The 12,056-nt window shown below is 54.0% G+C and overlaps 1 protein-coding gene across 2 annotated transcripts; it reads right to left on the reverse strand.

Moving 5' to 3' along the window:
- Nucleotides 1–113: 113 nt before the first annotated feature.
- LOC119240848 (proprotein convertase subtilisin/kexin type 7-like) lies at nucleotides 114–11,489 on the reverse strand. Of its 2 annotated transcripts, none has more exons than XM_037505628.2 (11): nucleotides 11,466–11,489; nucleotides 9,821–9,942; nucleotides 8,884–9,351; nucleotides 7,358–7,492; nucleotides 6,532–6,697; nucleotides 5,429–5,519; nucleotides 4,428–4,482; nucleotides 3,876–4,014; nucleotides 3,218–3,318; nucleotides 553–720; nucleotides 114–302 (listed from the first exon to the last, which is right to left on the reverse strand). In XM_037505628.2, exons 3-11 carry the CDS (start codon nucleotides 9,337–9,339, stop codon nucleotides 129–131), a joined length of 1,485 nt encoding a protein of 494 aa, XP_037361525.1. In that variant the 5' UTR covers nucleotides 9,340–9,351; nucleotides 9,821–9,942; nucleotides 11,466–11,489; the 3' UTR covers nucleotides 114–128. The 2 variants fall into 2 exon arrangements, with proteins under 2 accessions (XP_037361525.1, XP_037361527.1); XM_037505630.2 differs by having other exon boundaries at nucleotides 9,821–9,949; nucleotides 11,466–11,487.
- Nucleotides 11,490–12,056: the final 567 nt, after the last annotated feature.

The following is a 12,056-nucleotide window of genomic DNA, read 5'->3' on the forward strand; positions in this document are numbered from 1 at the left end:
ACTTCAATTATAGCGTTGAGCCTGTGTCTTCATTCAGCCCGGATAAGGGTAAAATTAATGAAACGGTTAAATAACTGTAATGAACGAGTGACCACTTATTAAGCACTGGCGAGGTGCCAGGCAATGTTTTAGGGATTTAGTTCCCTCCCTTGGTTTCTCCCTACAGGACTCGCTGCCCTGCCAGTGCCGGTCACCTTGGCGGCATTCACGAGTCTCCAAGCGTTGAGCAGGCCGAATCCATGCTGGTGGCTGTGGCTGAAGCCGGCCTCGTTGGTGACCCAGTCTGCGCGGCGATCCTCATACTGAAAGGACAGAAGTCCTGGCTAGCTTCTTGCCTTTCCACTGTCATCCCAACACCCTTGCTGTTTTTCCTGCTCACCCAGCCCAATCCAGCCCAGACTCCCACGAAGGGCAGTAGGAATGGGCTCCCCAGGGAAGCTGGGACAAAAGGGCAAAGCCCCATGATGTCACCACTAGAACAGCTTGCTTCTAGAGCGGGAACAGAGGGGATCATGGGCTCCAGAGTGAAGGCCCAGCCAGAGTCCTCCTCACCTGGGTGGCCGTGAAGACAATGATGTTCTGGACGTCACGCCATGTGAGGCAGGGCCGCACCTGCAGCATGAGGGCTATCATGCCAGCCGCCAGGGGGGCAGCTGCTGAGGTCCCCGTGTGGCCCTCAGTGCAGCCTGTGCCCTTCTGAAGGTCCCAGTCAGTGGTCACCTGGGAGGTGGAATGGAGGGCAGGGTTGGATACTGTGGAGTGGGGGGAGGGGAGCAGCCTCAGACCCAGGTTCTCAGGTGGGCCTTCCTGTGAGAGTTGAATCTTTGACCAGAGGGAGGTCCACAGACAGGTCAGGACAGAGGGGATCCTGAATCCTTCTAGGCTTCACAAGACAGTCCCTGGAGTGCTGACAACAGAATAATAACCATTAAAGAGTTACTTATGAGGGTCTGGCAATGGGGGAAGGAGATGGTGAGAGGCCTGACTGCAGAGGACAGGATCCCGACTCTGATCCTCCGATAACCATTCCCCAGTCCTCCACCCCAGGCCCCGCTCCAACCTTCCAGCCCCCGCACCCAGAGGCAGTGGTCAGGAGCTCCGGGCCCCTGGCTGGAACTGGGACAACAGTGACGGCACCATTCAAGGAAGTCCAACTTGGCAGCTCGGCGCCAGGGGCTGGAGAGACATCAGTGAGAACAAGGGAGTGTGTTCCCAGGAAAGGGGAACCAGCTGCTTGTCCAACCCATGGCTTGCCACCGGCTCAGTGTCTACACTGCCTGCCTGGCCTGGCCTGGCCTTTGGCATCAGCAGGACAAACTGCCTCCTTGTTCTGGGCCATCACCTCAGTGTGGTTTCCAAAAGTCCCCCTTTTCTACCTGTGGTTCTGAGGCGGGAGGTGAGAGTCACCTAGTAGGGGGGATAGAGTCTGTCTGGCATCCTCTGGAGCCACATTAGCTGAGGGCCCTGCCTAAATCTTCTCTCCGATGTGACTTTTTGGATCCTTAGCACATGGTGCCAATGTTAAGATCACAGAATTGTTTTTTCCTCGCTTCTGTCTGGGTCGGACACCAAGGTGCTAATTTCTGCCAAGAACTGCCTTTCTTCATTGTTCTCACAGCCTCCCTCCCAGCTCTCCCAGCTGTTATAGCAGCTGATATAACTGTCACTCGGACACTCTGCACTCCCAGAAGAAAGGGGGTTGTAGCCTCAATGAGAGGGCAGCCTGGCCTGTGCCAGGGAGCAGATTGCTTTCTTCCTGTTAAGGAAACAGCCTCACAGGGACAGTCTAGTACTCAGCTGGGAGGCCTGTGAACTTGCCTGGGGAGGCAGGAGCCCCGGGCAGCCACTGCTAAGACAGGGAGCTGCCCCAGGTCGCCAAGGGGTGGGCAGTATCACCAGCATGCCCTGCGCACAGGAAGTCTGATCCACTGAGCTGCCTGTCCAAGGGGCTTCCAAGGCAAGGGCATCCCAAAAATGGGACCTTGGCTAAGCAAACTCTTTCTGGGCCACTTACACTTCAGATGGAAGGTGGGGCGGCGTTAAGGAGTGGAGTGAGGAGAAAAGCCAGCACCACAGGGCAACCTTGACGATTATGCTGGGGAGCCTTCCCAGGGCTGGGCTGGGTGAGGGGAGCGGGTTCCTGCTGAGTTCTGCCTGGGCCTGGAGAGCATAGTACGTTCCTACTCTTCCTCCTCAACAACCTGACCTGGGGTGGGGTACCTTCTGTGCCATACCCCAGCCTGCTGAGCAAAGCCTCTCTTGCCTTTTTCCTTTAGTCCAGTCCCTCTTTTTCTTCTCCCTGGGGTGCAGGGTTAGGTTGGGGTTAGCTGGCACAGAGCCTTGGAACACTGCGTTGACAAGAAGTCAGTTATTGGCAAAACAAAATTTCAGTTTTGGAAAATGAATCTGACCCCACAGGAAGACAAGAAGCCTAATTGCCAATGACTCTAGAGCCCTCTTGGACCCATCAGGGCCACTGGAGAAATGTGAACTCTGACATCACCTGGCTCACCCCCCCCCAATCTGGAGCCTCTTGTCCCCACATTACTGGTCACGAGCAGCAGGCGGTTCTCTGAGGGATGATGATGATGGTCCACAGTCCTGGCTTGAACCTGCCGGGATGGAGCTAAGCCAGTGGGTGCAGGCACTCGACCCTAAATTCTTTGATAGACTCCCAGAGCTAGAAAAGCTCACTCCCTCGCTCCAATCTGGTCAGCTATGGCTCCAATTCCAGCTCCAAGGAAAGAGGTGTCTCTCAGGCAGACATTTTCCTGACTCCTTTCCTTACCCACCCCATAAAAGCACACACCTGCTTCACTTCTGAGGAGCAGTATGACCAGAACTCAAGGGGTTTACACAAGGGCTGAAGAGCAATGGAGGGATGACTTTTTTAAAGCCAAAACGTAGCCAAAGCTCAAGTTCTACCAAAGGAAGACAGTTTCAAAGAAGTCATTTAATCAATGGGATGCTTAGTAGTTCCTATAACAATGAGAATATGGGCAAGCTAAAAATTTTAAGGCAAAAACTATGGACACAAATTTAATTGGTGTCCCCAGTTCTGGTCTTCCAGCAGGGGCAGACCTTACGCGGTCCAGCTCAGTTAGGGAAGAGGAGGCTGACGGGCAGGACAGGAGACAGGGTACAAACAGAAACCCAGTTGTGATGCCCGAGAGAAGTCCTGTGGGGAAAGGCCGGGAGGGGCTTGGGCAGCACTTACAATGCTCCGGAGCATCTTGTCCCCCCCACTGAAGGTGACCGCCAGCATGGAGGCGCACTCCTCTGCATAGAAAGGCATCCGCCCCTCCTCATCCACAGCACCTGGGGACGGAGCAGGGGAAAGGGGAGCCGAGATGAGGGGATGGCCTGAGCATCGTCTCCCCTGCCACACCGACTCATGTGCTCTTCACACAGTCATCGTTCTCCACATGTAAGAGTTAGTAAGTCACGCTCTGCGACCATGGGGGCCAGATGGAGGAGGCTGGTCCTGATCTCATCTCCGGGAGGAAGGTGGGTTGCTAATATGTGCAACTGGCTGGCAAATGTTGTGGACTGGAGCACAGGTCCCAGCCCTAGGGGAGGCGGGGATCAGGAAGGCTTCGAGCAGGAGACAAGCGGCCCATGGGAAGAGAGGCTGGGCAGAGGCCTAAGCAGTGGTGGTGGAGGTAGAGGTGGGGTGGGCAATGTCCAGAGGTTGGGGTGAATTCCCATGGCATGCTGGGATCTGAGGAAGCCCTGTAATCTCTGGAGAGCGGAGCTCATCCCTCCTGAAGAAACACATGTGCTCACATGTGCAGAGAGACACATGGAAGATGGGGCACCCCAGACACCCAGTCCCCTCACCACTAAGGCACACACACAGAACCAGCAGGCGCTACCTATGGTGACGGTGTAGATGGAGTTGGCGTAGCCGTCATAGTTGCAGTTGTCGTTGTGCTGGCCTCCGTTGCCACTGGCGACCACGAAGATGCTTCCAAAGCCCTGGCGGCCGGCGATTACCCCATGTTGCAAGGCAGCCTGAGGAGAAAAACATCTGGGGATCAGCTGAAACTCCTAGAAAGACCTCTACCTTCTACATCAATTGTCCTCTCTTCCCCTCCAGAAGGAAAGGGTAAAAACTCAAAGGGCACTGGGCATGGACAGAAGAGATTTAAATATGGACACAAGAAGGAAAGAAGCTGTTAGCTGAGAGACTGCTTGAAAGCTGTGCTCTGCTTATCACACTGGCGGGGCTAAGAATGGGAAGCTGAACATGAAAATCAAAGGAAAACAATCTCAAAGTATTGTTCCATTTCATCCCCTACAAGTCACCACCTCCAGGTGAGCCGGCGGGGTGAGCTGGCATAGGGCTGGCACTGCCAATAGGGTTGGGGAGTCAGAGGGATCAATTTGTAGTAGTTCTTATAGAACGAAATTAAGTCTTCAGTTACCTTTCCAAGCTGATGGGGGCCATCCACTGTCTTTCCATCATCATCTGGTCCCCAGCTGTTGAGAAAGACCCAGATGGAAGAGCTGGAGCCAGGATGTGGCTGCCTGTTATCCCCGTGCTGCTCTCCTCCCCGCCCAGCCTCCTGGTCTCAGCTGGCCACCTCTCTGCCTTGGCTCTTACTCTACCCCAGAGGGTCCCATGATTGAAGGCTAGAGGGTCCCAAGGTCCAGACCTCACCCCGAAGTGGAAAACAGAACTGTGGGCTAAGGCGCCTCTTCCTCGGAAATATTTCCAGGCTAGGACTACTTTAACTCGCCCCTCAGATCCTTTCTCAGGTCCCAGGGAGCAGGAGACCAGACAAGGTGGTAGAGAGGGGTGGGGGCCATCTCTCTCCTAATCTAGGGATCTGATACTAGGCTGATGGCAGAGGACCCACGAGCTCCCATAAGTACTCGATCTGTGTGGGGTCTTGGGTCTTAGGCTGAGTTCTCTATTCTTTCTCTAAGAAAAAGCAAACACCATGCATAACAATATTATGGATTTGGGGGAGTATAGATAAGGGGAAGAACAGGTACCATCAATGCCATGAGGGCAGTTTCTTTATATACCCACCCCCACCTCTGATAGCCATGAAGCCTGAAGCCATAGGTGTATTTACATGTGTAGGATGCAGGGGTTGGCACTGAGTGTTCAACTTAGCTATGGTTAGAGAGGAAAGCCTCCTTTCTCCCAGAGGCCTTATGAGTTTATTAAACAAATAAGCAGAGGGCAGGATGGAGACTCCTCACAAGGCAAACTGATTACTGGGTGACCTGAGCTTAAGGCTGAGCACCCAGTGACTGGGGGTCAGGAGAAATGAGGGCAATGCCCCGGGGCCTCACCCCAGTGAGGAGTGCCCTGCCTGGATGTGCCCGAATGAGCCCATTTTTCTGTTCCTTCAGTGGAAGATTCAGCCCAGATTCTCCCACCTCTGTCCCTCCCCCTTACCCGGGGTCTACTCACCTGCAGCTGTAGATGTCATTGATCTGATAGTGCTTATTGAAGGCCACAGCCTCCATGCTGTCGGTGAGGGGTCCGTCCAGCACCCGGATACCTAGACAGTAAAGTCATACCAGCTCCTAAATAATGCTGGTCCCCCAGATGGGGAACTGGGTGGTGGGGAGCCTCATGAGGACTCATTTTTCTCTCTAAGTTTTCTTGCACCCTTTGAATTTATATACCACGTGGACATACCTATCTAGAAATGTGCTAAATATCTGACTCTCAGGCTCACAGGGTCTGGTGGGAAGAGGCATAGGCTAGAATGTAGGAAGCCAAGGTCCTTCTTATCTGCATCTCTAGAACACCTGCACAGTGCTTGACCCACAGAAGGTGTCAACAAAAGGTACTCATTATCACTACTAGTACCGTAGATGCCCAATTTTGTCCTCCAAAACAGAGAGGGTCCCATCCTGATGACCACATAGGGACAAAGGGGGCTTGCAGAAGGGACTTAGGCCCTGAAAGTTTCTGGCTCCCTCTCTAGCCTCATAGAGAGGGCGACTGCCCTCTGCTGGAGGGTAAGAGGAATTACAGCCAATCTATTCAGCATAAAGGCTCTAAGGACTTACAGAGAATCATGGGGAGAATGTCCCTATTCATGCCCTTCACCAGGCCGATAAGCAAAGGAACAATAAAACAAACCTAGGGCAGGGGCAGGGCTGCTTAGGAGTCTTGAAAGGATGGAGAACAGATGGCAACTGTCAGACCATCAGAAGGCCTGGGAGCTGGAGTGCTAGGAGCCGGGGGAGGCACCACCACTGACATAATGGGGACTGGTGGAAGGGCAGATGGGAAGGCACTCGATGCTTGATGAAAACACAAGCATAACAGAAATGTAAAAGGCGTCGTCATTACAAGTTGGGTCACTCACTCCACACTGAGAGCATCTCTACTTTCATCTGTTTTATATGGTGGGCACTGTTGATAAAAACATGTTTGCAAACCACTACACTGGGAACCGTCGACGATGTAACTTGCACTATAGATACTGACCGGAAGCTACTCTGGGCGCTGAGCTGCCTGAGAGGTCAGGGGTGGGGGGAGAGGGACAGATGGTAGGGCACCTGCGATGCGGCTCCCGAACGCCACTCCCACAGCACAGAAGCTGTTGTTGGGCACAGCAGCGATCTCTCCCGCGCAGCGTGTCCCGTGGTGATTGCCATTCTCCACGTCCGGGTGGGGCATAGGGTCCGGGTCATTCGAGTTGAGGTCATAGCTGCCCTCAGGGCACTGAAACATTGGGGAAGGCACCACATGGTCACTCATGGTTCAAAGGGTTCAGGTCTTAGGGTCCAGGGAGAGCGGGAACTGGACATTTAGGTCTCTGGCCAGGGTGGCAGATCTACCTTTCCCTGTATGGGCTACTAGATATGACCGGCGGGGGGTGGGGGTGGGTGGGGGTGGGGGTGGCGCTATGGGCAAAGCTCAGAAGTGCCTCAGCTCCCAGCAACTTCTTTCTTGTCCATTTTAGACATGGAAATTGCTCCACGGCTTGAAAAACTGGGGATAGAGAGATTTAGGGCTACTTAAAGGCCAGGCTTTGAAAAGAGGAAAGTACTAAAACCTGTGGGGGGAGGGGAGTTGCCTACAGGAATCACTTCATACTCCTGAGGGCAGAGAGCAAAGGCTGGAACCAGAAAGTAGGCCTGGAACCAGGAAGATCCTCTCTCTTGCCAGATGGGGGCCACTCCCTGTACTTGAACTGCCAGCCTGGAATGCTGACTAGGGGAAAAGGATGACAGGCTGGGTACCTTCCAGGTGCCCGGGGATTGACCCAATGACCTCCAGACTGGGGATTGACCCAATAGACCCCAAAGGGATCAAGCCTAAGGCCATACCAAAAAAGGAGGTAAGATATGGGGGTAGGAGGGTCAGTCCAGGGCCACTCACATAGTTGGGGGCGATGTCCTGGATGGTGTGCTCCACACCGTCATCCACCACCACCACAGTCACACCTCGTCCAGTAACATTGCGCTCCCATACACCTGTCACGTTGATGTCCCTGCCAGGACTCCGTCTGTTATTCTGCAGGAGAGACAGGGTGAGGAACTGTTGTCAAGCCTGGGGAATCCAGAGATACAAGGCACAACCTCCAGAGAGACAAGGTTAGAGCTGGCAGCCCCTCTCCCTCTTGGCCACTGTTGAAGAGCCAGACTGCGGTTGTAGACCAAGAAGTGCAGGTGAGGACAGAGTCAGGGGGCACAAGTGAGTCTTGTCCCTGCCTATGTCTCTAGGAAGGTTTGGTATCATTCATGTTGATAATGGATCATGGTGACTAGGGCAAAGGGATGGATAATTGCTGTGCCATGTATAATGTGTGTGTGTGTATGTGTGTATATATATATATACATATATATATATGTATCTATATATGCATGCTGTATTAATGGTCCTTTTTTTAAAAGATTTATTTATTTATGCATACAAGGTGGTGTGGCTGGGGTGGTGGGAGGATTCACCAGAGACGGAGTGGGGAGCAGAATAGGGGGATCCACTGAAATACACCATTGAGGGAAATAGATGGGGAGACAGGAGAGGTCTGCTGTGACATGTGGGTTAGCTCCCTGGCCAGGGCTTGAATTTGTGCTGCAGTGGCTATTCGTAGCTTCACAGTGCTGAGACTTAACCCCCTGCAGAGCCAGGGAGGACCTGCATTAATGTTTTGTAATAACATTTATAAATAGAGAAAACAATTCCAAAATGGAGAGCAAACAGCAAAAAGGTTCCAAAATGGAGAACTTCATCCTGGAGCTCCCACCTTAACTTCCATGGCAATTTCAACCTCTTCTAAAAGTGTCATTCTAAACCCATCAATCTAGAATTTTTTAATCAGCACCAGTGAGGTCATGTGCATAAAGTAACCCCCTTCCCTGAAATTATCTTTTCTTTTGTTAATACCTTGTCTCACTCTCTGTCCCTAAATACTCTCCATTTTATGGAAGTCCTTGCAATAGGTAGATGAGGATGCTGCCCATTTCATCTAGTCAATCAGCTATTTAAATTTGTGAATTTTGCTTTTTAATATAGTTAACATAACAAAGAGTTTATCATACACTGGGCACTGTTCTAAGTACTTCAGACATATTAACTCATTTTTCCTAACCATAACTCTACAAGGTAGGTACTATTAGAGTCTCATCTTACAGATAGGAAAACTGAGGCACAGAGTGGTCAAGCAGGTTGCCCAAGGGCACGTGGTAGTATAAGCAGCAGAGCTGGACTGGAGTCCAGGCATCCACGTCCTAAACACTGCAGCCCCCTGGCTCTCTAGAAGTGAGCACTGGGAAGCTGGAACCCATAGAAATATCTCCTTGTGCACAGATAGGGGTCACTGAAGATGAAACAGTGAAAAGCCCACTAAGAACAGGATATCCCAAACGTCTCCCTCTGAAGCTCAGATTGCAGCCTGGACTCACCAGGTGCCACTGTTGCGGGTACTTAGGGTCGTTAAAGTGGAGGCTGCGCTTGGTCCGCTTCAGCAGCCTCTGCTCCGAGTGCCAGCGCACAGCTTCGTGCCGGGTAAACACAGCCTCTGCCTGCTTCCGGATGGCCTCCACCTGCTGGTCCTTCCTATGCCCAGCAGGCTGGATGAAGAGGTAGTGTCCCTGGAGCTCCCCGATGCGTCCGGAGTTCACCAGCCCTACTGCCTGGGCCAAGGCATCTGCTTGCTGCTCCAGAGTCTCTTCCTGCCCCTCGCTTTCTGGGCTGTCCAGATGTACAGCCCAGCTTAGCCCCCCTGGCCCTTGGTCCCCAGGCCCACCAGTCCCTGCCAAGCCCATGACCCAGGGAACCAGTAAGAACTCCAGCCAGAGGCAGATGGGCAGGCCCAGGGGGGCATCCGAGTGTGGCACTTTTTGCCTCCCCCTCGGCATCAGAGCAGCAGGCTGCAGACAAAGGAAAAAAGACATCAGAGATAAAAGAGCTGCAAACTGTGGGAATCAGAGGCTACTGAGCCATGGGTGTATTGCACCTGGAAAACCCAAACCATTCCTTTTAAATTATTAAACATTTGAGCCTCTCTTTTAATTCACTTTTATCACTGACTGACAAGGATAAGCCCCTAGACAGTGTGGACCAGCACTAACCCCAGTGGACAGCTCCACAGCGTGCTGGGCCATTCCCCCTCTCAATAGAATGTCCAGTGGCTAAGGTACCAGGCTGCTCTTTCTGGCCATTTCTACTGAAAAGCTTTAAAGTTTCATCACTCCCGCAAACTACTGGCAGAATTACGACTGTTCTATAGGAGAAACCATCCATCCCTTAGTTGAGAGGGTACACAAATCTTTCCCAAGTTGACTTCTCAGTTCAGGGGTCCTTAGGGCTCTCTCCCCCCTGTGGGGACCCCATTCCCACCTGGACTCGCCGTGAGGTTGAGCTCCTGGTCTGGCTAACCACCTCACACTCATTTTGTGCCAGTGGAGAAAAGGCATCACTTGCACTGTCAGCAGGGTTGACTCTGAGCACTGACGGCAGACCTGTGGGCTCCGAGGAGAGAAGAAATGGTGTCCTCCTAAGCCCAGCGGAACAAGCCAAGGCTAACCATGAACCCCAGGGCCTGGGACCAAAGACAGTAGCCAACGATCAAGTATCATTTCCAAGGACCTCAAATAGATCACAGACTGGCACAGAAAGGTCAAATCAGGACAAAACCCAGAAACCCTACTTGTCCTGACACTGATACCACGCTCCTTTCTTTTCCTCTGAGACACCTGGAAGGGGGCTTCAACTGTGACCCAAGACTTCTCTTGAGAAAAGAGAAGTCCAGTGGGAGCTAACTTCTGGGTTTGTGTATAGCTGCAGGCTGCCAGGGGGAAGCAAGAGCAGACAGAAGACAGGGGAAACAGGGAAAGTCCCAGAATGCAAGAGAAAGGGAACAGGTCTCAAGGACACGAGGGCCAGTGGAAGGGAAGAAATGACTGACTTCAGCAGCAGAGGGTGCCTTAGCATTGGCTCAGCTGGGTGGCTTGCACATGAGGAATCAGATTCCAAATTTGGGACTGCCACCCATGATTTGACAGAAGTGCCATGTTAGAAATAGCAGGCAGCCATGGGCACAGGGACAGGTGAACGGGAGGCAGAACATGTATATACTGCATGTTCATTGGTGGCTGGGTTCCTCCAGGGGCACCTGCTTCTAAAGTAATCCCCCCACACATATCCAATTGGATTTGACTCAAAACATTACAGAAAATGGGTATTTGACCCACGTCTCTTTGGAAAGGAAGAAGGGAACTTTACTCCGTCTAACATTTCCTTCTAAAATGCATTCCACACCTCCTCCTTTCTTTTTCTCTTAGGTTCTCAGGCATATTCCCAGGCATATTCTCTCTCAAATTCCTCCTACCCTCCAGCATCCTCAATGGTCCCACTCTGACCCTCGATCTTTGCCAGTCTGCACACCTTTCTAACTAAAACAAAATCTTGTAAGATTGCCAGATAGTGAAGCACCTAAGCAGGCTTCTTCCCTCTCAGTAGAACCCAGGGATTTCCAGAAGAGGAGTGAAACCAGATCACCGCTTCCTCCTTCCCCCCCTGGCAAGAACAGCACCAGACTCCCACCCCAACCTCCCAGGATTGGGGACAGGAACTTCAAATGCCCTCAGAGAGCAGATTTCCATCTCATCCCAACTGGCAGGCATTTTTAGGTGCCAAGGAAGGAGGAATCAGATGGGCAGTCCAGGCTCTGGAGATTCTGCTCCCTAAGAGCCTGTCCCCCTCGCAGCCTCTGCACCCTGTTCCTACAACCCAGGCTGCCTACAGGGGTCGGTGTCCTCGATTTCCCCCTCTCGGGTCAAACAGCCGCATGCAACGCGCCCCTCTCCCTGCAGGGACCCACACCGCCCCGGACTCTCAGAACCGGTGCTCGGGGTCCCTGGGCTCCCCGGGCCCGGGCTGGAGGCGCCCTCTGTGCAGCTTCCTCATCCTCAGACACCGGCTCCCCCCCGTTTCAGGCCACCCCGACTTCCAAAGCCCCGTCCCCGCCGACTTCCCAACTCACCAGCCGGGCCGCAGCTGCTGCCGCCGCCCCCTGCGGAAACTCGCGGCTTCCCGGGAGCCCCAGGAGCCGGTGACAGGCGCGTCACTTCCGCCCGGCGGCGCAGCCAATCAGCGCGCGCCCTCGGCCGGGCCGCCCGGCCCGCAGCCGCGGCGCCAGGGGGCCGCCTCCCGGGGCTCCCGGGCCGGAGAGGGGCGTGCGGCGGCGGCGGGCTCCCCCCGCGGCCCCGCGGCCCCGCGTGCTCGGCATCTTCCAGAGGGGTCCTCCCCGCCGGGACCGTCTCCTCCTGCATGGCGTCCTCTGAAAGGGGCCTCTCGGTTACGATCTTTAAAACCCCCTCGCTCCTCCTTGCCCGCGGCCAGCCACGGCCCCGACAGTCCGTGCTCCCCTCCCGGGGGGCTCCTTCCTTCCTTCCCTCGGGCTTTCCTCCTTCTCGCGCTCGCGTCGCGGTTCCTCCGGGCGCCCCGGAGAGCCCACGTGTATCTCAGGGGGCCGCGGCCGCGCCGGCGCCCGCGCGACGATGCCGGCTCTCGCCGCCAGAGGGCGCCGTCGGGGGCGGCGCGGCGCCACCCGCGGCCTCTCCTCTCCCGGCCG

This window comes from Talpa occidentalis, unplaced genomic scaffold (genome assembly GCF_014898055.3).
Source record: "Talpa occidentalis isolate TD23 unplaced genomic scaffold, MPIMG_talOcc4v2.1 talOcc4.12, whole genome shotgun sequence".
Classification (NCBI taxonomy): Eukaryota; Metazoa; Chordata; class Mammalia; order Eulipotyphla; family Talpidae; genus Talpa; species Talpa occidentalis.

Bases quoted from the DNA above. Each gene is read 5' to 3' on its own strand.
- LOC119240848 (XM_037505628.2), bottom strand. From the start codon at position 9,339: ATGCCGAGGGGGAGGCAAAAAGTGCCACACTCGGATGCCCCCCTGGGC. The intron at 7,493-8,883 runs GTGAGTCCAGGC...TCTCTCCTGCAG, and splicing joins ACCCGCAACAGTGGCACCTG to AATAACAGACGGAGTCCTGG. The intron at 4,015-4,427 runs GTAACTGAAGAC...TTTTCTCCTCAG, and splicing joins GCCCCCATCAGCTTGGAAAG to GCTGCCTTGCAACATGGGGT.